Genomic DNA, 27,257 nt, shown 5'->3' with positions numbered 1-27,257 from the left:
GCACATGATTCTTGTAAGACCACATCCCTAGATGTATAGGAAAGAGGACAATCTAAATAGTCTTCAAAAGATGATTTCAAAAACAAGGGGAAAATGTAGTTTCCCCTTAAGGAAGCCTTAAGGAAGCAAATACTTGGGCCCCACTTCCCATCTTGAGACAGTCTGACAACCACTGCATTCCACTTTACAAGTGTGAAGTCATCCTTTCCGAGGAGAAAATTGTTTTGCAACTAGGTTATGAATTTGTCTTTTCTTTCAATATCAAGAAGAATGGCACTGCCTCTAAGGTATAAGATTAGACTTTATCTCTTTACCATAATTCATAAAATCAACCAATCAACCACTCCAACAAGGTAACTTTTTTAAAATAAAAAAGATGAGAAACCATTTTGACCAACACCGGAAGGAGAACTGGCATAATATCTACGCCTCACTTGAAAACTTTTTCCTTCACCAAACTATATTTCAAATGATAGAATGGTCGCGGTACAAAAATGTTTATTTAAATTAAATATTTTAGGCAAACCAATATCTACAACCATTCCAAAGCATATATAGTTCCTACAGAAAATGGAACAGTTTAGCTTAATGTCTGTGATACTGTTTTATAAGATTATTAATACACATTCTGGACTGCACCAATCATATTGTCCATGGTTTACTATTTATTACCAAAAGTCACATACAGTAATAGCATAAAGATTAATCATATCTTATAAGTGATTTTACAAGAGAATTCCTTGGAAGGAAAAAAAAAGGATCTTTCAACAATACAAAACATAAGGTGAAAATAATAGGAGAATATATAAAAACACATATATTTCATACAGGCAATAAAATGCTGAAATCATAAGACAACTGTCTTTTATGTCTGATAGGTATGTTCCTTCAGTGGAGACTTGGAGGAAGGATGGAAATGTTTTTGGGATGGGGTCAGGGCTCAGAAATATTTTCTGAATCACAGTGCATTTCTGTTCTTTGGGAAGTAAGTATAATAAAGGGAAGTTTCTTTGATGTGTTGGCCGAAAATGTTACCTGAAGAACCAGAGGGCTGGTGAGGAGAACAAATTCCCATTTCTGCCATAGGAATTATGCCTGGGATTTTTAAGTCAAGGGATCTTTGAATTGGTAGCCAACTCAGGGGTGGAGAAAGAACAGAGAAGAAGAGAAAAAAGAAAGCTCAGGAAAGGAAGATGGAGACAGAGAAAAGGAAGATCTTTTTGCATCTGCAGAAGGGGAAGCATGGTGAAATTTTGCTCAAGAAATCAGCACATTCAGATTGGAAGAAACTGATGCTACAGTGCTGAAACTCTTTCCAGCTCCCTGCTCTTTGGGTCATTAGGAACAGAAGGCTGACAAGAAGTTGCCAAGGTCAGCAAACTGTATCTGATTCAGGCTGAGCATGAAGGTGTGTATGTTGTGTGTGTCTCTTACACACTGTAAATATTCAGGCATGTATTTTCTTTTGAAATGTATGAAAGTGAAAAGAAAGTGAAAGTCACTCAGTCGTGTCTGACTCTTTGCGACCCCATAGACTATACAGTCCACGGAATTCTCCAGGCCAGAAACTGGAGTGGGTAGCCTTTCCCTTCTCCAGCAGATCTTCCTGACCCAGGAATCAAACCAGGGTCTCCTGCATTGCAGGGAGATTCTTTACCAACTGAGCTATCAAAGAACTTATAAATATATAAGTATGTTTTTTAAAAAGCAGCTTGAATTCAATTTCGTTGTCAGTGATGCAGTTAACCCCCGGCATTAACTCCCCAAATCAAGATGAGTGTTTTCTCTCAAACTCATGAAGTGTCCTTTTGGAAGACTGGGATCATTCATATTGGAAGATGGTGACCAAGAGCAGCAGCCTGGCGTCCTTGGGCAGTGAACGGGATCCTCACCAGGTTGCACGTGAATGAGTTCACTGAGGCCAGCTTCAGCTTCCTTTGGAGAGAATCCTAAATTGGATAACCCTGGAGCGGAGGGTACCTAAGATACGGAGTCTGTCCCTCACTCCGCAGATGGGGGGATGGGCTGGAAGGGGAGGCGAGGGGAGTCAGGTCTCCCCAGCCCCCGGAGGCAGAACTGGGATTGGACCGCCAGTCCCCCGAATCTTAGCCCAGGGCTCTCCTCACCTGGAAGACCAAAGGTCAGGACGGTAGTACCCCTGCGGCTGTGTCAGAAGCGGCAGGGACGCGAATGTTGCTGGGCTTTTCCCGAATTTGTTTCCGGATTGAAGACTGGGAGGAGAGGTCAGTGAAAACTCTTTCGGGAAATAGCGTCCTCAGCATCGACAGCGCCTGAGTCCCAGGGTGGAGCCAATGGAAACTCATTTGAAGGAATATACTCAGAACGCAGGCCGCAGGGGGGCGGGGCGGAGGGGAAGGGGCGGGGGGAGGGGCCCCGGACCCGCAGAGCCGGTCAGCGGGCGACTCGTAGAAGTGTGTGCCCACCCCGCGGCGCTGCGCTCGGCGCGGGAAGGACAGGCGGCGGCGAGGCCGGGCCGGACGGGCCGCCCGGGCTCTATGACACGCTGTAGCTGTTGTAGTACGTGGCCGTGGCATCAGCCAGCACGGAAATGAGGCTGGTCTCTGTGGGGCCCGTCGGCGTCACCTGAGACACCGCGCCCTGCCCGCTGAGGGCCCCGGCGGCAGAGTCTGGGTGGCCAGGAGTGTTCAAGTACTGGTCGAATTCATTGCGATCCATGTCCCCCAGGAGTTCCACCTGGCTCAGCTGATCCAGGGCGTCGAAGCCGGGATGCTCGGGAGGCGGCGAGAGCTGGCCCAGGTGGGCGTGCAGGTTGGAATGGAGAGGCGGGTAGGCGGCCTGGGAGTAATAGGCCGGAGACGGGGGACAGCCAGGCACGGTGGACATCATAGAGACGCCCGAGGACTGGCCGAGGGCCAGGGAACCCAGGGGGTGGCCGCAGTGGAGGGGGTTGGGGGCATACTCCGGGGAGTAGGGGGGACCGGGCAGGTGGGCGATGCGGCGGGAGTGCGCATGGTCCTCCTGGCATGGGGAGGAGAAGAAGGTCTGCTCCGGCTCCAGCACGTCCAAGGGTGACATCTCCGGCGGGGTGGGCAGCCCGTAAGGGTACGCGTCCACACTGCCCGGGGTGCCGCCGCTGCCAGTGCCGCCGGCCGGGCCGTCGTGGAAGCAGCCCCGCAGGCCGGGCAGCGCGGAGCCCGGGGAGTACTCACCCCGGTCCTCCTTCTCCCCTGGCGCCCCCCGGCTGCCGCCTCGCTTCTCGGGCAGGGAGTTCTGGTCGCGGGAGAGCGAGCTGAGCAGGAAGCCTGGGTCCACGCGCTTGCACAGGCGCTTGGCCTGCTTCTTCCTGCGCGGCCGGTACTTGTAGTTGGGGTAGTCCTGCATGTGCTGCAGTCGCAGCCGCTCCGCCTCGTCCACGTAGGGCCTCTTCTGGGACAGCGTCAGCGCCTTCCACGACTTTCCTGCTCACACAAGTCAGACAAGGCCGCCGTCAGCCTCTGCGCGGCTCGGGGCGCCCGGTGCACCTGTCTCGACTGGGGCCTGGGGCCGCCGAGCATCGCACACGCCTGCTGCCTCGGGTCCCCTGTCCCTCCTCCCCCCTTGCCCCCTCCTCACACAAGGCGCCCCACACTCCTCACACCCTCTTCTCAGCCCACATCCTGCACGCACAGTAAGGCCAAACTAACCTCTCCCACTTGCATGCTCCAAGGCACTTGTGCAAAAGACACACACACACACAATCATGGCACCTCTCCTATCAAAGCCACCAGACAACACGAATGTATAAACTGTGTGAGATTCTCAGTGAAGGGTCCACCTAACCCAATGTCACCCACAGGACAAAAATATGTAGACTACAACATTGATTTGGGCTCCCTTTACCCTCCGAGGGTCAGTTCTTATCATTTGTGCATCCTAATGAAAACTCTGCCTTCCTGGGTTATCGCTGCCCTTCAGGAAGTGACACTATATTATTTATTTGTGGCATACATCTATCACAGGCTTTCTTGTGAGGGAACTCAGGATCAGTCAACAGCTTCACAGATGGAGGTAAACTACAAGATTTAAATTATAGGATCTCACTTATGGCAACAGAGGATTAGCCCTTACATCTGAAGGTCAAACAGAACTTTCATGCCACACACACACACACACACATGCAGGTGCACACACACAAGCTATGGCTTCTAACTGTCTACTGTGACCATGGCAGAGGGCACCTTATCAGCCACTGACTCTCCATACAGAAGTAAACCCCTTACCTTCCCTGGATCTTTGTTTTCCTGCAGTAAAAAATATACGGTGATGCTACCCAAAACTCTCTTCTGAAGAAGCATCCCACACTTGTGTCCCACTGGTGCACAAATGCTGCTCTCGTGTGTATTTTCTATTTATCCTTTTCACTTGTGTGTTATTGAGTAGATTACTTTAGTGTCTCTTTCTTTCTTAAAGCACATTGCCCATCCCGCTGCAGGTTTTCTAAAGGTCACTTCTGGACACCTTAGATAGTTACCTCCCAGGGTAGGCTTGGGAACTTAAGTTCCCCTATGACTACTGTATCCTGAAGTTTGAGACAAACTAGCCCAGAGGGCAGCCCCCTGCCCCAAATTTTGGAAGGAAAAGGGCTGCATCTCCCACCCAGAGACTCGGCACAGGGCCAAGTCTAGAGCTATGTGCGTGGCTGCCCTTCATGGAGGTGCTGGCTGGCCCTGGGTGTCAGGTACACAGAGCGGGCTGGAGGAAGGTGACTATCCAGTACCATTTGGATGAAAGTATATAACACTATTCCAGTGAAACTGTCAATTAATACAATTAGCTCTCACTTGAAAAGACAATTTTAAAAGTGTCAGGAACTCCAATTTCAGTATATGTGCTGCCGAAGCGAGCGCTGTCAGGAACTCCAGACTTGGAGTTGGCCATTAGTTTCCAGCCTGTGGTTAAGACCACAAGTTGTGGCAAGAGGCCCAAGACCCAGGCACACTCACACCCTGACTGTGGACTGAATATAAAATGTGACTCAAAGTTCCTGAGTGTACTGAGATATTGTAGTACTCATAAAATATAGGTTCATTTTAAAAATCACTAAATGTATAACTGTCTTTACCTGCTTTCTCATTCATAACATACATGAGTACTACTGTGTGAAGTTTTTAGAGTCAAAGACTGGAGAGCTAATAGTCAAAAAATTCTAGGCTCTAGTATTCAGCCCTTTTCCTTTCCTAAGTCAGAAAGGAAAGGGCTGGGCAAGATCATGGGCTTGGGATGGAAATAGATCATCCTGCTGCCCCCTCCCCTTCAGCAGGTGTAGAAAACCCACATTTTTCAAAGCAACACTATGTCGGTTTCCTTTGCCTAGTGCCAGGGGCTGTGTGGTTAAGCAGGAAGGAATCCATATTTTTCCTGCAAAATGCACTGTAACCTCTAGAAGCCTAAGTGCCAATTGCCAATAGGAATCAGCTCACAGGAGGCATTTGTCACCCAAGTCCCTTTGCCTGTCCTTTCCCTGGGAGCAGGCAGCCCCAATCCTGCAAGGCTCTCCAGCCTGAGCTCTTCCACCCTTGGCTGGGCCTGCTCTGTCCTGGTCACAAGAGCTGTGCTTGGGCAACAGGCATAGCACCTGGGTCACACCCAAAAAATACATTTAGGGGCTCACCAAAAAAAGTGTTTTTATTGCTTCAGAAATCTCAAGAAAAATATAAACTTTCTGCTTGAAGAAACTGTTTTATTATTGTATATCTTAATATATTTGTCTTTATGCCAACACAGTATAAAGTATGATTTTAAGTATTTTTTATCTGGGACAGGGCTCTCGCTAAGACACACTGGCCCACTAACTTGTCCTGGGAACATTCTAGCCAGGGGGCTGGGCAGAGGGTGGGAGGCTCTTTGAAACCAGCATTCTATCAGCTGCTTTGAAAGGGCAATCAAACTGCAAGAGGACCCTTTCTGCCAGAGGGCCTGTGGCTTTAGACAGCACAAAGAGGGGTGTCAGACCTCATTCCACCGATCTGGGGAAGGAGCCCCAAGCTCCAACGGAAAAAAGAAAAAGAAAAGGCTGCAAGCTGGGCCGGGTGGGGTTGCTGGGGGCAGGGCCAGCCTCGGGTGACCACACACTGTCCTTTTTCACAGGGTCTGGCGCCTGCTGGGCACACAACGTGCTTTGAAAGGTTCCCATCCGTCAAAATGAATAAAAACTACCACGAAGGGCAAAGAGGTTAGGCGTTGGCTGGAGCTGATATAGTGTCCAGCTTCTGACAGTGGAGAGAGAAGAAACCCCCGATCTCCAGAACATTCTTTCTCTATTGGCCTGGCTTGTCCCAGTCTCCAATCCGGCGTCTAGGGCTGGGGCCGCAGGGCAGCCAGGGGGAATCGGCCGGGTTCTCGGAAATACCCGCACAGGCCGTCCTAAGCATCCGAATCAAATTTTCTACACTCCTGCGACTGAGAAAGAGGCTCGAATCAAGTGCATTTTGCTGTTGGTTTGATAATTAAGTTAAAGCAGGAAAGCGCCACCGCAAGGTCTCTCTTCACGAATATTCGTTAATGAGAGGTACGACCTCCTTCTGTGATTGTGTCCGTGGTGAAGTTCAGCGGATGATGGGTTTTCCTGCTCCCTTATACCCGGCCTGTCCGTGCGCGCGAGGATCTCCGTAGCCGAGTCCCCGCACCAGGCCGCAGCTCAGACCCGCCCGTGCCCCAGGGCCCCTAACTCGGCTCCCGTCCCTTCCAGTGGGCCTCCCCGGCCACCCCGGCGGGCCGTGCCGGTTCACTCTGGGTCTGGTCCATGCGTCCCTGCTTGGAATCCCAGTCCCCGCGCGCACACCCACGCTCGCCCAGATGCCCAAACCTCGCGGGCACGGTGCGCGCCCCCGTGCGTCCCCCACGCCGAGTCTGTCGCACCCCCGCCCCAAGCGCCCTCACTGCACCCGCCCGGCCTCCAGCCGCCAGACCCCCGCCCGCCGACTTCGGGCCGCGCCCCGCCCGCTCACTCACCCAGCATCTTGCTGAGCTCTGCGTTGTGCAGGTCCGGGTTCTGCACCGCCAGACGTTTCCTCTCGTCCTTGGCCCACACCATGAAGGCGTTCATGGGCCGCCGGATACGGCTCTCCGAGCCCTTGTCCCCCGGCGGGCGGGGGGCGGCCGGTGGCGACAGCCCGTCCGACAGCTCGGCTTCCAGGGCCGGGCACTCGAGACCCTCGGGCCACGGGTAAGCTCCTAGCAGCGAGGCCATGGCCGCACGGGGGTCGCCTCGCTTCGCGTCGTCGGGCCGGCGCTGACCTGGCCCTCGCACCGGTTGGGGCGTCCAACTTGGCCGGCAGCCGCGGCCCGGCCCCTTATTTATCAGCTTCGAGAGGCCGCGTCCTCCAATGACTCTCGAAGGCGGCGCGGCCCCTCCCTCCTTCACGGCGCGGGCCCCCTCCCTGCGTCCGGGCCGCTGAGTCCCCGCTCCAACCTGCCGGGAGGAGAGGCTGGAGGCGGGCCGCTTCCCCAGCGTGCGCCCGCCCCCGGCCCGCCCCTCCGCCTTCCAGGTCGTTCCCGGGGATCCGTGCCCTGAAGCCCCGGGGCCTCCCCTCGGCCCGCCAGCTCCCAGCGCAGGTGCTTCTGGCCGGGAGGCGGGAGCCGCTGATGATCGCGGGGCCCGGGAGCGGGAGCCGGACCCCAGCCCCTCGTCCCGACTGGCCGCGGCCTCCCGGGGGCAGGTTCCGCCAGCTCCTCCCGTGCGTGGAATCCTACGAAGAATAGAAGCCAAACAGGTTTCGCTGGGAACGGCTGGGCACGAGTGAATTTTTGGCCATGACACCCGGCCTGTGAACTCCTCTTGATAGAACACACTTCGTGCTTTTGTAAATGACCTGGGCGGCGACAGTCTCGCCCCCCACCCCCAGCCAACTTGGGCAGCCAGAGAGACTGGAGTGGGAGCTGGATCCCGTTTCGGGTTCTCCGTGGTACCCACTGGAGGGTCCCCTCGACGCTCAGCAGCTTCCTTGCTCTTCAGAGAGCGCACCTGCGGCCTCAGTTCTCTCATTCACCCTGGCCTCTGATGTCTCTCTTTTTACACTTTTACCCCCACCCCACCCCGGTCTCTGGCGTCCCAGCCTCCAGCTCCCTCGCCTCCAGCCTTTCTCTCGCGAAATTCCCTTCTCCTGTCTTCTCTGTTCTCTGCCGACCATCAGTCCTGCTTCTCAGAGCAGAGTCCTTCTGTCCCTCCACCCCTGCCCTCTGACTACCCTAGGCTTTGGCACAACTCGGCCTCCCGAGTTCCCCTCCTCCTGACCACCCCCGACCCCCCTTGCCCCCCCCCACTCCGTAGGCCGACTGGGCCTGCCCTCCACTGGAAAGCTTGTGGGCTGGAAGCTCAGGGCCCTCCATCGGACACAGGAAGCTCTGCTTAGAGGACAGCTCCTCATCCTGCATCATCGTGTGAATAGGGCTGTTCCTCACTTGAGCACCAGCACACAGTAGGTGGTTAAGAGAGGCCGAATAAGTGGATGAATAAATGAGTGAGCAGATATGGCTTAGACACACGCTACTATATAAAACAGGGAAGTCATGAGGAATCCGATCCTGGAATCCCATCCACCGTGTATTTACTGAGCAGCCATCCCCGTGCAGGGCTCTGCAGAGGTGACCCTGAAAGGGCTGGCATTGAGAGAGAGGACCGTGGGCTTGGCTCTGGAGGCAGGACTTGTCTTCAGTGCTAGGTTACTTAATGCATGACTCAGGGCTCTTCTCCCAGTCCTAAATGGGGAGGAGGATAAAACTGACCTCACAGGGTTGTGTGAAAGCTCAAACTCCATACATACATGACAGTTGATGTTAATAAAACTGTTCACATGCAGCCGTTAAATTCCAAGCCTGGACTTCAGGGCCCTGCGTGCAGTGACTGAGTTCACAGGCACCTCTGTGAGCAACATACCCTCTGGAAGCAGCGCCAGGGCTAAGACCTGGTAAGTGGGTGGAAAAATGCAACTTCTTGTTTTCAATCCCACTTTCAACCTACAGCGCCCCAGGCTTTACACGTAGAATAGATTGCCTAGTTTTCCTACCTCCTCCAGCCAGGACCCAGAGGCAGCACTCTAGGCTCGAGCTCTCCACCCACCGCTCTCGCGGGATGACCAGCAAAGGACTCGGGGCCGGGAGCAGCACTGGCTGGACAGTGGGTGCCGGGAGCGGAGAGAGCATCTTGGAATCCGGGGTGGAGAGGGTGGAGCTGGCTGGCACCGGGGACCGGGAGGGAAGGGGGTGATTTGCGTAGTGAATGTGTCCGCGGTCTAGGTGGACTTCCCTATTTGGGGAAGCCTAGGCCGTTTTCCCTGTTTCCTCTGCCAGAAATCTCTCAATTAAAATCCCCAGACCGGAATGCTCCGAGAACCTCGGGGAGCTAAGGCCGCGTCTGGCCGGGGGTGGCCCTAGTTGTGGAGAGAGAGAAGGGATACCCGCAGGGGTATTTGCGCAGCAGCCCAGGACTCCTGGAAGGACTCTACCCTTTCTAACCGCACTGCCTCTCCAGGACGGGACGATGCTCCGCAGGATCAGACGCCTCTAGGGGACAGCGCCCCCTTGCCGGCCGCAGGCGTCCCCTTCCCCGCCTGCAGCCTCAGGCGCTCTCAGTGCGCGGTTCCGGAGCCGAGAGTGCACGCAGTCAGGCACCAGGTGAGGAAGATGCTCGGGCGCCAGGGAGCGCAGAGCTGTCCAGAAGGATTCGAAAGTCCGACAGCGAGATGGAGAAAACGGCGAGGGCAGAGAGAATAGGTGTTGCAGTTGTTGTCTACAATAATAATTTCTGGCATTTCGTCCTGAGAGAGAGCGCGAGCCTGGATTGTGCAGGATCTGGGCGTTAAACGCCGCGTTGCCAGCAGGGGCTCCGCCCTGAGGGCGTGAGCTGTGAGCACGCAGGAACTCGGGCTCTCTCGCTCTCTCCATTTCTTTACTTCTTCATTGATTTGCGTCTACGCATTGATTCACCTGGGCAACTTTATGCAAACGTGCCCTAGTGCGGGCGGCGCTCAGGGGTGCTGGGTAGCTGTGCCGGCTTCCTCTCGGACCTTCAGTGACCGAGCTCCGCATGGAGCTCAAGCGTCCCCAAAGCCCGGGGCTCAGAGGGCTGAGCAAGAGGGGCCAGGACTGGCGTCCTCCGAGGCATCCTCGATACCTGTCTGGCCAGCGCTGGGCCCAGGATCTGTCTGGCCAGTTGTTGGCAGAGGTTCATCCGTTGAGATGGCGAGGTGGATTCAGGGCAACTACGCCAAGAAGGACTTAAATGTGTAAGTCTGCGGTGCAGGGTCCTGCGGGTGCTTGGACCCGCCGCGGGATGGGATGGGGGTTCCCGCAGCCGTGGAGAGTAGAGCCGAGGGTTTGCCATATGACCATTCAGGGGGACAGTGGGCCTGTCTGCTCACAGACTGAGCCTTACTCTTGCGGTGTGTATTGTGCGAACTCTGCCCTCTCTCTCAAATGACTTTTTTCCTTCTTCCCATTTCTTTTGCCTTTCCTCTTTCCCTGCTTCGCTGCTCACCTCCTTCCATTTCTAGTCTCCTCCCTCTCTCCTCCTTCCCCTATCTCCTACTTCTCCTCTCTCCTTCCTCCCCTCTCCTCTCTCTCCCATCTCCCTTCCCTCTCATCTTCCTTTAGGTTTGTAGTTCATGGAACAGCATTTACAGGAACACAGGACTTGAAGTCAGAAACGGTTGCTTCAAGTTACCAGCGGTGTGATGATAGTTCATTCACCCGATCTCAGCCTCAGTTTCTTTGCCAGTAAAATGGGGATAATGCAGGATTTCTGACATGGTGTTTTTGAAAGAACCTCATGCACCTTACAGAAGGCAATGGCATCCCACTCCAGTACTCTTGCCTGGAAAATCCCATGGATGGAGGAGCCTGGTAGGCTGCAGTCCATGGGGTCGCGAAGAGTCGGACACGATTGAGCGACTTTACTTTCACTTTTCACTTTCGTGCATCGGAGAAGGAAATGGCAACCCACTCCAGTATTCTTGCCTGGAGAATCCCAGGGACGGGGGAGCCTGGTGGGCTGCCGTCTGTGGGGTCGCACAGAGTCGGACATGACTGAAGCGACTTAGCAGCAGCATGCACCTTAAATAACTGTGAAATGTTATACAATAATGAATGGATGGAACCTTAAATATAAAATTAATAGGGTTCAGCCCACAAAACTTTCCCCTCCAGGAGCTTTCCTGATTCTATTCCCAACTGAAGAGTTTTGGTGATTCTAGAAGGAGAGAGAAGGGAGGGGGGTACAGATTCTTGCCTCGAGGCAGCAGCCCTGGCTCCTGACCCTGGACTCTGCTCAGGACCATGTGCTGGTTGGCCACACTGAGCTGGAGCTGACATGGCTCCCAACCCTCCTCTCTGCGGTTTTGTGCACGTGTCTTACCAGGGCTTTCTGTCCTTCACACCAGGCTGGAGGTCAAAATCATCATCACCAGGATGATCATCTTTGCTCACACTGATTTATCTGTACTCCACTGACAGTCCTTGCAAAGGTCATTCCCAGCTCATCCTTGCCTCCATACAACCCTCTGTGAATTAGGCAGCCCAGATGGTAGTATTAATTCCAAAATAAGGCAGGTGGCAGAGCAGAGACCTGAACCCACATCTCTCATCCTCAGGTCTCTACTCCTCAGTTCTGGGGCTACCCTGCATTGGCTTCCAACTCAGATCGGAGCCCCACACCAGACAGAAGTGCTTCTAACCAGCACTGATGGTTAGTGCCAGTTCTGGTGCTTCTAATCAGAACATAAGTGCTTCTAACCCCTGCTTGTCTACCCTCTCCAGATGCATCGTTCAAGTTCCACTGGACCTGTCCTCCTCCAAAGGGCACTTGAAGTTCAAGGTAAGATGAAAAGCAAACGGGTAAACACTGTTGGCTACAGGGAAGGTGCATGCTAGAGAGGCGGGAGACCTGGTCCAGGCCTGCTGGCTGCCTTCTCCTTCCTCCTCCCCACATCTCCCCACCTCCCCCCCTCCACCGCCACCCCAGGCCTGACTTCCCTCTAAAAAACAGAGTTCCTCTCTTTCAGCCAACAGAAATCTCCTCACAGTCAGAAGTTTAGGAGAAATTCATCACATTCTTGGATTTAGAATAATTTGGGGGGATTAAACCAGACAGCAGAGATGTATGGTATACATGGAGGGTTACCTGAGTGGACACAAGGACACCTGGACAGAGTTCCACAGCATCCTAGATGTGACAGCTGCTTTACAGGGCACTTGGGGGAGGTGGGAATAGGATTTTCAGATGACAATGCTCGAGTGTGGGTAGTAGAGATCCCTGGTAACATCAAAACCCTTGATGTTTGGATTTGAGAGTCACAAAACACTGGGGTAGAGAAACCCCAGAGGTAGAGAAACTTGGGGTTTCCCAGATCAGACTCTCTGGTTACTCCAGAATGCCCCTTCTACACGTGTGTGTTTATCTCTGATCAGTCATATCTCTCAGTGAATGGGGGACAGATCCTGACTTTAGAGCCAGAAGTCCAGTCCCATTTGTGCACATCTGAGCAAGTCTCTCAGCCAGCATACAGGGTGGAAAGCCTCAGAGGCCCAGGGAACCACTGATGGGCTTGCTTGTGCTGCGTGCATGCCCAAGACAGTGCCCAGGTAAGCGGTGCTCATCCTGGGATCTGTGTTTGCCCCCTCCCTAGCACTGAGGGCCAGGAGAGTTCCATGCCAAGAACAGACATTATCTACGTTAACTTTCTCCTGCTCCACTCTGAACAATGATCAGATTTCCTTCTGTAAGGGAGCATGCATGTAGAATGACTGCACTGAAATGATCTTTATTTTTTTTAATGTTTATTTATTTATGTGCGTGTGTGTGTGTGTGTGTGTGTGTGTGTGTGTGTGTGTTTGGTTGCACCGGGTCCACACTGCAGCGAGCAGGGATCTTTAGTTGCAGCAGGCGAACTCCTAGCTCTTCCCTCACCAGGGGTCGACTCTGGGCCCCCTGCATTGGGAATGAGGAGTCTAAGCCACTGGACCACCAGGGAAGGTCCCTGAAATGATTTTTAATTGGTCAGAAGCTAAACTCTCAAATTTAAATGGAAAACCAGAAAATGACAAGAAAAACTAACAACTGGTTCAAGGAGGTGTGTTTCTATCTCTTCAATCCTATTGCCTCTTCTTTTCAAACGTCTCAGAGGAAGAAGAGAAACTGACTAGGAATTTCCTACAATTAATATGAAACGCGGAGAAGGCAATGGCACCCCACTCCAGTACTCTTGCCTGGAAAATCCCATGGGTGGAGGAGCCTGGTAAGCTGCAGACCCATGGGGTCGCTAGGAGTTGGACATGACTGAGCGACTTCACTTTCACTTTTCCCTTTCATGCACTGGAGAAGGAAATGGCAACCCACTCCAGTATTCTTGCCTGGAGAATCCCAGGGACGGCCGAGCCTGGTGGGCTGCCGTCTATGGGGTCGCACAGAGTCGGACACGACTGAAGCGACTTAGCAGCAATACAAAATGGGAAATATGTCTTTTCTGAGCCTATGTGTACACATGTCAGAATAATGAGTGGCATGGTGAGGCAGGACTGATAGCGATCTCATCATGGGGCATTCTGTCATCAGCCAGCAATTCTGGTATGAGAAACCAAGGATACTTCTTATTTGTTTGGCTCTATGTGATTGCTTTAATAGGTGGGTTTTGAGCTACCATTATTTTATGTTTTGTTTTTTAATTAGATGCTCACTGAGGTACAGTGTACCCACAGAGAAGTGCACAGACATGCATGCTGGTGGAGATTTCCCAGGGGACCACACCTGCATAAGCAGTGCTCACATCATGTAATAGAATGCTGCTCCCACTGCCACTAACTTTGAAATTCCTTTAGGGCAGGGACTGGGTGTCTTTCTGTAATACTGTATCATAAAAAAATCAATTAATCCAATTTATCCAAGACAGGAAAAGAGAAAAAAAGAAACAAACAAACAAAAAACATATGAGACAAATAGAAAACACAATAAGATGTTAGATTAAAACCCAACCATATCAACCATCACATTAAGCATCTATTTATAAAGGAAAACAACAGAATGGGAAAGACTAGAGATCTCTTCAAGAAAATTCGAGATACCAAGGGAACATTTCATGCAAAGATGGGCTCAATAAAGGACAGAAATTGTAGGGACCTAACAGAAGCAGAAGATATTAAGAAGGGTGGCAAGAATACATAGAAGAACTGTACAAAAAAATCTTCATGACCCAGATAATCACGATGGTGTGATCACTCACCTAGAGCCAGACATCCTGGAATGTGAAGTCAAATGGGCCTTAGGAAGCATCACTATGCACAAAGCTAGTGGAGGTGATGGAATTCCAGTTGAGCTATTTCAAATCCTGAAAGATGATGCTGTGAAAGTGCTGCACTCAATATGCCAGCAACTTTGGAAAACTCAGCAGTGGCCACAGGAGTGGAAAAGGTCGGTTTTCATTCCAATCCCAAAGAAAGGCAATGCCAAAGAATGCTCAAACTACCGCACAATTGCACTCATCTCACATGCTAGTAATTCTCAAAATTCTCCAAGCCAGGCTTCAGCAATATGTGAACCGTGAACTTCCAGATGTTCAAGCTGGTTTTAGAAAAGGCAGAGGAACCAGAGATCAAATTGCCAACATCCTCTGGATCATCAAAAAAGCAAGAGAGTTCCAGAAAAACATCTATTTCTACTTTATTGACTATGCCAAAGCCTTTGACTGTGTGGATCACAATGAACTATGGAAAATTCTTCAAGAGATGGGGATACCAGACCACCTGACCTGCCTCTTGAGAAACCTGTATGCAGGTCAGGAAGCAACAGTTAGAACTGGACATGGAACAACAGACTGGTTCCAAACAGGAAAAGGAAAACGTTAAGGCTGTATATTGTCACCCTGCTTATTTAACTTATACGTAGAGTACATCATGAGAAACGCTGGGCTGGAGGAAGCACAAGCTGGAATCAAGATTTCCGGGAGAAATATCATTAACCTCAGATATGCAGATGACACCACCGTTATGGCAGAAAGTGAAGAAGAACTAAAGAGCCTCTTGATGAAAGTGAAAGAGGAGAGTGAAAAAGTTGGCTTAAAGCTCAACATTCAGAAAACTAAGATCATGGCATCTGGTCTCATCACTTCATGGCAAATAGAAGGGGGAAACAGTGGGAACAGTGGCTGACTTTATTTTGGGGGGCTCCAAAATCACTGCAGATGGTGATTGCAGCCATGAAATTAAAAGATGCTTACTCCTTGGAAGCAAAGTTATAACCAACCTAGACAGCATATTGAAAAGCAGAGACATTACTTTGTGAACAAAGGTCCGTCTAGTCAAGGCTATGGTTTTTCCAGTGGTCATGTATGGATGTGAGAGTTGAACTATAAAGAAAGCTGAGCACAGAAGAATTGATGCTTTTGAACTGCGGTGTTGGAGAAGACTCTTGAGAGTCCCTTGGGCTGCAAGGAGATCCGACCAGTCCATCCTAAAGGAGATCAGTCCTGAATATTCATTGGTAGGACTGATGCTGAAGCTGAAACTCAAATACTTTGGCCACCTGATGCGAAGAGCTGACTCATTTGAAAAGACCCCGATGCTGGGTAAGATTGAGGGCAGGAGGAGAAGGGGACGACAGAGGATGAGATTGTTGGATGGCATCACCGACTCAATGGACATGGGTTTGGGTGGACTCTGGGAGTTGGTGATGGTCAGGGAGGCCTGGTGTGCTGCGTTTCATGGGGTCACAAAGAGTCGGACATGACTGAGCAACTGAACTGAACTGAACTCCATTTAAAAGGCAGCAATTGTCAGATTGGATAAAAAGAAGCAAGACTCAACTGCATGGTGACTGTAAAGAAATCCACTTTAAACACGAATACACAGATGAATTAAAAGTAAAAGAATGGAAATTCTGGTTTCTAGTTTGCCGTGCAAGGGGCTTAGAAGTTATCAGTCACATTCGTGTTGTTCACTAGCTAAGTTGTGTCCAACTCTTTGTGACCCCGTGGACTGCAGCATGCCAGGATTACCTGTCCTTCACTATCTCCCGGAGTTTGCTCAAATTCATGTCCACTGAGTCAGTAATGCCATCCAACCATCTGATCCTCTGCTGCCACCTTCTCCTTTTGCCTTCAATCTTTCTCAGCATCAGGATCTTTTTCAGTGAATCTACTGTCTGTATCAGGCGGCCAAAGTCCTTGCTATGAGTATTCAGGGCTGATTTCCTTTAGGATTGACTGGTTTGATCTCCTTGCTGTCCAAGGGACTCTCAAGAGTCTTCTCCAACACCACAGTTCAAAAGCATCAATTCTTCAGCATTCAGCTTTCTTTATGGTCCAAGTCTTATATCCGTACATGACTACTGGAAAAACCATAGCTTTGACTATACGAATCTTTATTGGCAAAGTGATGTCTCTGCTTTTTAATACACTGTCTAGATTTGTCATAGTTTTTCTTCCTAGGAGCAAGCATCTTTTAATATCATGGCTACAGTCACCGTCTGCAGTGATTTTGGAGCCCAAGAGTGTAAAATCAGTCACTGTTTCCACTTTTTCCCCTTCTATTTGCCGTGAAGTGATGGGACCAGATGCCGTGATCTTAGTTTTTTGAATGTTGAGTTTTAAACCAGCCAAGTCACATTCTAACGACAAGAAAAAAGGATGAACAAACCAAAAATCAACAACCTTCTTAGATCCATCAGAGAATTAGGTCACAGGATGTGAGATAATAGAAAATATATATTGGTCTCTGCCTCTGGTTCCTGACACAGAGTTCCCGAAGCCCTTGTAAATTCCTAAGTGATAAGAGCACTAGGGGCATCTTTTGTTCTATTGAGGTGACTCTGGGTGGGCATCTGGACAGGGGCTGGTCACCAGAAAGACCAAAGCATAATTAGAAGCTTGGAATTTTCAGCCCCACCCTCCATCCTCCTGAGAAGGGAAAGGGGCTGAAAATAGAGTTAATCATGCATGAAAAAACCTCCATAAAATTTCTAAAGTACAGTATTCAGAGAGCCTTCAAGATGGTGAACGCATCCACATCAGGAGGACGATGTGCCCCCAGCTTCATGGGGACAGAAGTTCCTGGGCTAGGGACCCTCCCAGACCTCTGACCTATGTATCTCTTCATCTGGCTATTCATGTGTATCCTTTATCACATCCTTTAATAAACTGGTAAGCATAAGGAAGAGTTTCCTTGAGTTCTTGCAATTTGATCACACCCAAGGAGGGGTGTATTGGAACCTCTGATCTGTAATTTGTTGGTCAGAAGCAGGTGATAACCTGTGCTTGCAGCTGGGGTCTGAAGTGGGGCAGGGGATCCAGGGGGGCAGTCTTTTGAGACTGAATCCTTAATCTGTGGGGTTTGATGCTATCTCTGGGTAAACGGTGTCAGAACTGAGTTAAATTGTAGAACACCCAGGTGGTATTGCAGAAAATTGCTTGGTGAAAAACCACACATTTGGTGACCAGAAATGAAATGTTTTGTGTGAGTTAGTAAAGGAGAGTCAAGAGAAGAAACACAGTAGGAAGAACTGGTCTGTTTGCTTCCCCCCCCTCCATCCCCTCCCCCACCATTCAGGAGAAGAAAACAGGTTTTGTCCAAGCACAGGACAAACCGATGCTCCCGAGACTGGAGAGACACATAGATGGATATGGAAGAATGGTAACTTACCAAAGGACAAACCATGAGGAGAAGCCTCCTCAGGAAGCAGCACCAGATTCCTTTTTACCCAGTACATCATGTCTGGCTTTCAACAAAAAGTTTACAAATTATACTAAAGGGCAAAACACACAGTTTGAAAAGAAGGAGCAAGTATCAGAGTAAATTCAGATATGACAGGGACGTTGTGGTTATCAGACTGTGAATTTTAACTGTGATCAGTAATTCCCTGGTGGTCCAGTAGTTAGGACTCCTCACTTCCACTGAAAGTGCATGGGTTCAGTCCCTGATGTGGGAACTAAGACCCCACAAGCCTTGCGGTGCGGCCAAAAAACAGAGAAAAATCTCTATGATTAAATGTGTTAAAGGTCTAGTGGAAAAACTAGACAACGTGCAAGAACAGATGGGTAATATAAGCAGGGAGATGGGAATTCTAGGAAAGAATATAAAAAGAGATGCTCAAAATCAAAAACACTGTCACAGAAGTGAAGAATGCCTTATGGGTTCATTACCACACAGCTGAGCAAAATGTCAGTGAGCTTGCGGACATGTCAATAAAAATGCCCCAAACTGAAAAGCAAAGAGAAAAAAGACAAAAAAAAAAAGAAACAGTATATTCAAGAACTGTGATTCAACTACAAAAGCTGTGAAGTGTTAGTCACTCAGCCATGTCTGACTCTTTGCAACCCCGTGGACTGAAGCCCGCCAGGCTCCTCTGTCCATGGGATTTCCCAAGCAAGAATACAAGAGTGGGTTGCCATTTCCTTTTTCAAGGGATCTTCCTGACCCAGGCTTCCATGCCCAAATGGACTAAGTTATACCTTGAGCAAAATTAATTCAACTATTCAAAACAAAAATCAAATATAGTACCCATAACCTTTCCAGGATCAAAAAAGGGTTGGGCCTCTGGAGACACCGTTCCAAAGGCCACTTTATGAACTGATGACCTTGGTCAAGGCACTTAGAAACCCTGAGACTCTTTCTTCATTCTCAAGACGGAGACTGTAATACGGTGGCTCTTACAGTGTTGAGGAGAGCAGAATCGCTGTTCTCAGGGACAGATATTTGGAAGGGTCCTCTGGTTTGGAAGCCCGAGTACACTTGTCACCCCTCTGCCGGCACCGGCTCACACTGTGCGCTCATCTCAGGTTGGCAGCACCTCACCCCATCGTGGCAGGATGTTGTAATCCCTCCAGGCTGAATTGCAACAACTTGCTCGACTCAGCCCACCAAGGAGACCCAGGGAGGGCAGGATCCGGAGACTGCCACCTGAGAAATCTGAGTCAGTGTGACCACACCCGGCCTGCCTCAGGGCCCAGCCCACAGCTCGCCTCCCAGTGGGAGTGCTAAGCCCTCCTGGGACTCTTATGTCTTCAGGATGACCTGGCCACACCTTCCTCTGCTGCATCCAGAGCTGGTCACCCACGAAGGGGTTCGGGAGCCCCCGGTGACAGGGAGCTGACTCTGCTGCCAGTACTTCCTCTTCTGAGGGGCCACTGTGCCTTCCCATGACTGGGGTCCCCACTTCGTGTGGTGATTTAGTTGCTAAAGTGAAGTGAAAGCGATAAATCACTCAATTGTGTCCAACTCTTTGCGATCCCATGGACTATACAGTCCATGGAATTCTCCAGGCCAGGATACCGGAGTGGGTAGCCTTTCCCTTCTCCAGGAGATCTTCCCAACCTAGGGATCAGACTCAGGTCTCTCACATTGCAGGCGGATTTTTTACCAGCTGAGCCACCAGGGAAGCCTGATTTAGTTGCTAAGTTGTGCCCAACTCTTGCGACCCCATGGACTGTAACCCGCCAGGCTCCTCTGTCCATGGGATTTCCTGCAGGCAGCTCTTACTTTCATTTCTCCTTTTGTGCTTGGAGCAAGAGAGGGTCTTCTCCAGGTGTTTCACTAGGTCCTTTTTTCTTTAATCCTACAATCACCACGGGAGGAAGGGAGCCTGGAGAATGGGGCCCTTAGAGGGGCCATTTGAGCTCCTAGGGGCAAGATGACAAGGAAGGTGTAGGGGTAAAGTGGGGAGAGGTTCATGATCAAGCCCTCAGGCTGGCTGTGGAAGTCTCAGACATACGGGTTCTTGTGTTGAGAATTGGAAGGAACTCCCAAGTTGGGGCTGTGGCTATGGCAGCACAGCCCTAATTAAGCATCTTCATCTTGGGATACAGTTCAGGCCTTCAGGGCGTGGTCCTGCTGTGGTCTCTTCATTTGCTTCTTCATTTAAGGGTCCTCCTGAACCTGCTGTGCGCAAGGCACTGTCCTGGGTGCTCCAGGAATACAAAGATTAACTCTGCCTCCAGAGGCCCTCGACCTGAATGGGGAAAATGATACATCCCAAAGTTGTAACACAGGGCTTCCCTGGTAGCACTAGTGTAAAGAATCTGCCTGCCAATGCAAGAGTCATGGGTTTATCCCTGGGTTGGGAAGTTCCCTTGGAGAAGGAAATGGCAACCCATTCCAGTATTCTTGCCTGGGAAATCCCATGGACAGAGGAGCCTGGTGGGCCACAGTCCGTGGGGTCCCATGCAGCCCCTCACCAGGGAAAGCCACAAGGATGAGGGAGAAGGGCACTCTTCTGCCAGCCAAGGTGCTGGGCATCGCCCCTGAGTTCTCCCACCTTCATTTCCCCAGGTTCTGAAGGCTGGATGGAGTTGGGATCTGCCTTCAGCTGTTTTCCATTCTCTTAACAAATGTTTGTTAATAGGTTTTTTTGTTTAATTATTTTACTTTTGACTGTGCTGGGTTTTCGTTGCTTCGTGTAGGCTTTCTCTAAGATTCCTTGAGCTGGGTTGCTCACTAGTTGTGATACCGACTTCTCACTGCGGTGGCTTCTCTTGCTGCAGAGGATTGGCTACAGAGTGTGGGCTCAGTAGTTGTAGCACACGGGTTTAGTTGCCCTGTGGCATGTGGCTCGTGGAATCTTCCTGAATCCGGGACCGAATCCATGTTCCCCGTGTTAGCAGGTGGATTCTTACACACTGTTTCACCAGGGAAGTCCTGTTAATAGGCTTTTGTTCCATCTGGTTCAAAGGGTGTCCCGGCTGCTAGGTGAAGTGAGGCTGCCTGAAGGCCACCCCCTCTAGTTCTTCCACATCTGGTTCCCTCAGCAGATGCGCTGGTGACAGGAGGGACAAGGGGAAGGGAAGGTTGAGATACGAGCTGGGGTCTTTCTCACACTCCCCACTTACACAAAACACATTTTTAGATTACTCTATAAGGAGGAATGTGGCTTCTCAGGTGGCATAGCAGTAAAGAATCCATCTGCCAACACAGGAGATGCCGGAGACACGGGTTCGATCCCAGCATGGGTTGGAAAGATACCCTGGAGGAGGAAATGGCAACCCACTCCAGTATTTGTGCCTGGGAAATCCCACAGATATAGGAGCCTGGCAGGCTACAGTCTATGGGGTCATGAAGAGATACTACTGAGCACACACACATATGGAGGAATGTGCATATAATTCTGCTTATTTATCACAGAGTTAAAAATGTTGTTAATAAGGGAGATTGTAGGAGAAAGTCTCTCTTTAGGTTCAGGTCAAATGAGTCAGCAAAGAATTTCCCAAAGCTCACCACCCAACTTGATAACACCCGCATGAAAGCTGAGGAAGATACAGCACCAACAAGCCTGTGTAAACATAGCCAGGTCTCAGGTATGGCCCACAGAGTGTGTCCCAGGACATGGCAGTGCATTCTCAATGACACAAGTTGGTAGGTCTTGAGGGTGGGTGGACCCTATAGTGAATTTCTCTGTCCTGAACTGGCCTGGGCTCAGCCTGAGGTTGGGGCTCAGCAGATGTTTTCAGAACTAATAAATGTCTTTCAGCAACCATGTACTTTTCTCTGGGGAAATGTGACATGGGACATACCAACAGAAAATTTAAGATGAAACTGATTACAAAATTCTTCCTTTGGTCAAATAATTCAACTATACTGTAGTTTTCCTTAAAAGTTGACTACTTATGCAGTGGTAAAGAATCCCCCTGCAATGTAGGATAGGTGGGTTTGATCCCTGGGTCTGGAAAATCTCCTGGAGAAGGAAATGGCAACCCACTCCAGTATACTGGCCTGGAGAATCCCATGGACAGAGGAGTCTGGCAGGCTCCAGTCCATGAGGTCGCAGAGTCGGACACAATTTAGTGATTATAAACAGCAGCGCTTATGCAAAAGTTCAGCTCAGGTCGGGGGAAGCACCCTGCAGCCACACCTCGCTGGCAACCCAAATGTGCCCGTTCCTACCTACCCTTTCCTACGCACTGCCTCTATTGCATCCCCTGCGCTGACCCCATCAAGGCTTTGAGCATGATTTTTGAGTGTATTCAGGATTTCCTAACTGAAGAGCATATTTTCCTCAAGGAGTCTAGTCATCCTCTTTATTAGGACATGATACTAATTTGCTCAGTAATAACTGAGCGCTATAAAACCTGATATCGGAGCATCCAATCTGACCTGGCCAGCTCCACAAGCCAGTGCAACAGGCTCCAAACTGCAGTGGCTGCAGAACCTGCGAGTCAAACAGGGTGACGGCGGGGAATTTCTTACTCAAATCTAAGGAAGGCGCTGATGGCCGGACTAGAGGCTAAGATCACTGGGGCAGACGGAAAAAGGCAGGTCCTAGCTTGTCCTGCCAGGGTCAGCCAGCAGGTGAGTAGAGAAGAGATACGCACTGTGGTATGAAACAATCGCTCGTTTTGGTTTCATCTTTCAGTAGCATGAGTATTTTCTACAAATTGGAAGGAATTCCATTTTTGTTTCATAGACTGGCAAACGGGTCTTAGGAAGCTGAGTTATTCACACAATATCCCACCAACCTCTTGACCACGTTGGAAAAGAAAACCTATTGAGAATTTCTAACATGCCATGAACCCGAAAGTATTTTCCACAGTTTGTATAGACAATACTAACTCAAGTTAACTGTAAAACTCTTTGCAGTTTGCCAGCTGCTTTCAAATATATTCTCATTTAAAAGTAACTAGGGCATGTGAAGAGCATCAGCCATAGAAAATCTTGCTAAAATCCCACATGTCGCATGGCCATGGCCACACACACATACACAAAAAATTTTTGCTAGGACAGGTGATGTCACAAGGGTGAGGACTAAATAAAAAATCGTGGGTGTGTGGCCAGGGAAGAGAAGGGACTGGAGCATTGCTGGTTCCCTGGGAGCAGCATCAACCTAGTGATAAAAATTGAAAGAGATCCTTTTATAAAATACAGTTTATTCATAAAAGGGGATAACAATAATAGTTATCTTATTGGGTTGTTTGAAGACTAAATGAGTTGATTTATTTAAAGTGCTTGGAACAAGGCCAGGCACATAAGAGCACAAGTAGTAATAATTATTTTCCATTACAATTAACAGTAAAGGAAAGAAGGGCATTACCGACATTTAAGAACCTCTTAATGGCAGAAAGATTTTCCTGGGCACCTACATTCCCCCTCTTAAAATTGAAGGATGCCAAAGAAAGCATTGACAGCTACAATATTAATATATTTCACCTAGTGAGATAACCTAAGGCAAAAAACATGGCTCATGTATTAACTGTTTTTAAAATATCATGCCAATGAAATTCAAGTGTCCAGAGAGCATGCACTTCATTGTTCTAAATTCCACCTTAGATCCAGAAAACAAAGTGGCCTGAGAAAGAGATACTTCGGGAAAATTAAAGCTGAGCATTTCTAGAGAAAATACAAGATTCTGTGTCAAAGCAAATGGTCACTGTCTACTCTTTGCTGCGTGTGTGCATTTTTCTCAGACTACCCTCTTGATTATTAGAATCATTTGGTTCTTTCTGTGGTCCATTAAAATAATCATCACAGTCCACAGGTGCTCTCTGTGAGTCACACTTACCTAGTCTCACGATGTCACTGCCTTGGGTTTCCAACTCTCAGAGATCCCTGCAGCCCCTCCCTCCTCTGGTCTTCCCCCACTGAACCCCAGATGACTGGTGTGCAGCTCCCTGCTCCCTAAATGCCCATTCACTTCCTCCTCCTGCACACAATTCAGCATATTCTCCTGACTCTTCATTTTTATTGGTAAAGGAAGTTAAAGTAAATAAAAGGCAAAAAAGAAACAAACCCACCCCAGTCTATATACATATAAAGATAATTATCTTTAGGTTTTCTACATGGCCACTCCCTTCTGAAACTCTAGTTTCATAACAAGACAGGACAAGCAGAGATACCTTGGGCATGTGCCTTCTGGGAAGAAAAGTGACTTTAAAAATCTCTGGTGCTTTATTATACTGGACCTTGCTTGGAATTCTAAATGCTGAGGGCCATGATAAACTCAGAAACTAGACCTCATAAGAACTTTCCCTGTGGTATGTGTGCGTATACTTTTAAGCAGTTAGCATCATTCGGAGTCTTAGGAGACTAAAATCAAACATACTTCATATACTTTCTCTGTTTTAAGAATCCCAGGGCCATGCTTCTTCATATATAATATGTGACCCCAGGGGTTCAAGTCAAGGGCACGAGTTCATCAGGTGGTGGTTGAGTTTTCATTCCTCTTATCCAGGAGCATATCTACAAGTCAGGTGGAAGGCAGCACACTGCCCACCCGCGTGCCACAGCCCCACGGTTCCAGACAGGTCTGCAGGATGGGGAGCAGGCAGCCAGCAAGGGCTAAGAGGAAAACCGGGAACTGAAAATAAGAGGGGAGCAGGGAAGAGGGAGTGCGAGGGTGAAAGGATGCAGAAGAGAAGAAAGCAGAGGTCAAGAGAACAAAGAGAGCGGAAGAGAGGAAACCACAGCACTAGACCTCAAAACCAGCTGCACTTTTCTTTTTCATTCTGTGTCCCAAAGAGGGTGTGATGGTGTCTGCAGTTTTCTGGGGAAACCGGCGTGTGGAGAGTTGAACCATCACACAGGCAGACACGCCAGGGTGTGTCGGGACGGGTATAAACAGAAGAGGTGACACCAGTTGGTGTGAGCAAGGCTGAAGGTATCTTTTACACTTTATGTAATATTCATTTATTTTATTAATATTACAGCAGTCTCAATCGTGATGAAATTAACTTCATAAACTTAAGAGTCTTGTTGTTTTGTTTTGTTTAGGCTCCTGAGGATCTCCTGATGGTCAGAGGTGAAGAGGAGCCCTCTCTAGGGGATCTGTCCTCAGGGACCCCAACTGGATACGTATTTGACCACCAACTCCTGCTGAGGAACTGTGAGAGGCCTCCTGTGAGAGCCGGGAAGTTAAACGGTCTCCACTGTCACCTCACTGCTTCCAATTAGTAGTCTTAGGGAAGAAGACCTCAAAATAGACGGCTGTCACTGCTCAGTGGAAGAGAGAGCATTAAAGCAATTTCCCCATCACCACCAAACCAGACCAAAACAACTCTCTGATTTGGGAATGTAATCATATAAAACTGACTTGGCAAAAACGCGTGGGTTGGCTATAGAACAAAAAGAACTCTCTGAATGCCTTTTAATCCTTTAATTAGACTAAGTCCTTCAGAAGTGAGCACAGTTCATTGTTACTGAAGGAAACCAAGAGCAAATACAGACGGTGAGAGACACACACGTGTGTGTACATATAACGCTGTACACACATGAAGGTAAATAAATATGCCAAAGGACTCAGAGTCCAGTAAGAAATTTATTTGTCTGTGACAGCCATCATTTGGAACACTGAAAAGTTCTGGGAATAGGCTTTGGGAAAATGTGGTGCAGGCGAGACATGGCAGGGGCCGGGCATGTTGGAGGCGGCGCGCACACGGCTCCCCAGGTGAACCCGGCTGACACCCGGCCAGGGGAGTCTGTCCTGGCAGCGCCCCGACAGCAGAGGAGCTGGGAGGCACTGCTCCAGAGAACTCATTTGGAACCTTTCTTCTTTTTCTTCTTTTTCACTGGTGTTTCATCTAGTGTACTATCCACGGCTGCCTCAACTTGCTTTGGTCCCTTTTCCTTTTCTTTCCCTTTCTTGGGCTTTGGCGGGGAGTCCTGGTCATCGAGTGCCCCCACACGACCCTCTCCAGGCTCAGCAGAAGCCCCAGGATTCTCGTCCCAGCGAGGGTCTCCCAGCTCACATTTGACTTGGTTTCTCTTCTTCTTGGCCTTAGGTTGGATGTCGCTTTCCACATTTTTATCTTTTGCCTCTTTCTTTCTTTTCTTCCCCCTTTTCCTTTCCACTGGGGTCTCTGAAGCCTCCGGCCCTGCAGCCATGCCTTGCGCCTTGCTCTTCCGTTCTGCCATGCGCCTGGCAAAGTACTCGTGGATGGTGAAGGCACTGGTGGTCGTGGTGGAGGTGTCAGTCTCCTCTGTGGCAGACAGGCTGGGGTGGTCCTGGGGTGGGGAAGAGTAAAAAACGGTTATTTATCATCTAATTACACCTCACCACATCTAGGAGGCCTCCACCCAGAGCCCCACACACTTGGCAGCCCGGAGACCAGGCAAGGGGACCAGGTCTCCCCTCGTCTCCTCCTCTTTGCTAGGCAGAGCTGAGCTGCACAACACGGAACAAGGTGGCCAGATGCACCGGCTGAAGACTCTACAGGGTGGGAGGCCGGACAGGAAGACGCTAACTTCACAAGGTAGACGGCAAGTCACCTGGATGGAATTCTGAATGAACAGCTCCTTGGCAACAACATGATAAATGGCAACAAAAGCCCTAAAGTCTCAGAAACAAAGACCCTGAAAGCCCGGAGCTTTGTGGTGTCATCAAGACACCTCCTTCGGCTCACTGTGGATACATAGGCTTTTGTGCCCTGACCCACAAGCTTAGAAACCATGTATATGAAAACCCCAGAAGCCACATGCCAACCTGAACCTTGGTGTGTCCAGGGCACCTTCTTTTCCCTCAAAGGCAAAGCATGGCCCTCTGGCAGCCACTCGGGGGAGGAGGCGCCAGGGTTGGGAGACAGGAGACGTCCCCTCCCGCCCCTCGACTCTGCCCTGATCTAGACACTCATGTGTCTGTCTTGTTTCTAAATGGAGGAATTACTCACTCGTAACCACTGGGATTAACTGCAGTTTACATTTTAATTTTAAGTAAATATACTCCCAGTTGTAAAGCTTGAGAAGAGAAAAAAAACCCTAACTTAATAGGTCGGGAGAAAGAATGAAATGCTGGTATCACACCATATATGTGTGGCTGGCTGGCAGTAAGGAGATGAAAAAGTGTGTGTAAAAAAGGAAGCACCTTCGAGTGGAAGAATATAAGGACTGTGTTTTAAGTAAAGTCAGTGTCTGGAATAATTTTGCCCACAGTCTTTTAAAATAATCAAGCCATTAAGCAACTAAGCTAAACTTCAGTTCAGTTCAGTTGCTCAGTCGTGTCCGACTCTCTGTGACCCCATGAATTGCAGCACGCCAGGCCTCTCTGTCCATCACCAACTCCCGGAGTCTACCCAAACCCATGTCCATCAAGTCGGTGATGCCATCTAACCATCTCATCCTCTGTCATCCCCTTCTCCTCCCGCCCCCAATCCTACCCAGCATTAGGGTCTTTTCCAATGAGTCAACCTTTTGCATGAGGTGGCCAAAGTATTGGAGCTTCAGCTTCAACATCAGTCCTTCCAATGAACACCCAGGATTGATCTCTTTTAGGATGGATTGATTGGATCTCCTTGTAGTCCAAGGGACTCTCAAGAGTCTTCTCCAACACCACAGTTCAA

At 49.6% G+C, this 27,257-nt stretch overlaps 2 protein-coding genes and 1 long non-coding RNA gene across 23 annotated transcripts in view; 1 reads left to right on the top strand and 2 right to left on the bottom strand.

Annotated features, from left to right (window-relative positions):
• Nucleotides 1-481: 481 nt before the first annotated feature.
• On the bottom strand, nucleotides 482-7,287 carry SOX7 (SRY-box transcription factor 7). 4 transcript variants are annotated; one of them, XR_014055502.1, is made up of 3 exons: nucleotides 6,973-7,287; nucleotides 2,127-3,440; nucleotides 482-2,025 (listed from the first exon to the last, which is right to left on the bottom strand). XR_014055502.1 is itself a non-coding variant. In XM_081495684.1 (2 exons), exons 1-2 carry the CDS (start codon nucleotides 7,208-7,210, stop codon nucleotides 2,515-2,517), a joined length of 1,164 nt encoding a protein of 387 aa, XP_081351810.1. In that variant the 5' UTR covers nucleotides 7,211-7,287; the 3' UTR covers nucleotides 482-2,514. The 4 variants fall into 4 exon arrangements, 1 of the variants encoding a protein (XP_081351810.1); XR_014055500.1 differs by having other exon boundaries at nucleotides 482-1,964; XR_014055501.1 differs by having other exon boundaries at nucleotides 643-1,935.
• On the top strand, nucleotides 2,607-25,025 carry LOC145508695 (uncharacterized). Its single transcript, XR_014055542.1, has 4 exons — nucleotides 2,607-2,790; nucleotides 11,773-11,830; nucleotides 24,445-24,583; nucleotides 24,697-25,025. It is a non-coding gene; the product is annotated as an uncharacterized LOC145508695 (long non-coding RNA).
• Nucleotides 25,026-25,227: 202 nt separating this feature from the next.
• PINX1 (PIN2 (TERF1) interacting telomerase inhibitor 1) overlaps nucleotides 25,228-27,257 on the bottom strand; it is a 63,842-nt gene continuing 61,812 nt past the window's right edge. For 17 of the 18 annotated variants that reach the window (XM_081495865.1, XM_081495760.1, XM_081495796.1 and 14 more), the window contains one exon: nucleotides 25,228-25,926. In XM_081495865.1, the coding sequence (XP_081351991.1) occupies nucleotides 25,503-25,926 (424 nt within the window). In that variant the 3' untranslated portion in view covers nucleotides 25,228-25,502. The remainder of the gene's footprint in view (nucleotides 25,927-27,257) is intronic. The other variant, XM_081495742.1, reaches the window with a different exon arrangement.

Source organism: Giraffa tippelskirchi, chromosome 1, assembly GCF_054371585.1.
Source record: "Giraffa tippelskirchi isolate mGirTip1 chromosome 1, T2T-mGirTip1v1.2.pri, whole genome shotgun sequence".
NCBI classification, from domain to species: domain Eukaryota; kingdom Metazoa; phylum Chordata; class Mammalia; order Artiodactyla; family Giraffidae; genus Giraffa; species Giraffa tippelskirchi.
Note: the sequence above shows the minus strand (reverse complement) of the source record. Positions and strands in the feature narration are given on the sequence as shown.

Coding starts and splice junctions, on each gene's coding strand:
- SOX7 (XM_081495684.1), bottom strand. CDS start 7,210: ATGGCCTCGCTGCTAGGAGCTTACCCGTGGCCCGAGGGTCTCGAGTGC. Junction 3,441..6,972: donor AGAGCTCAGCAAGATGCTGG/GTGAGTGAGCGG, acceptor TTGTGTGAGCAG/GAAAGTCGTGGAAGGCGCTG.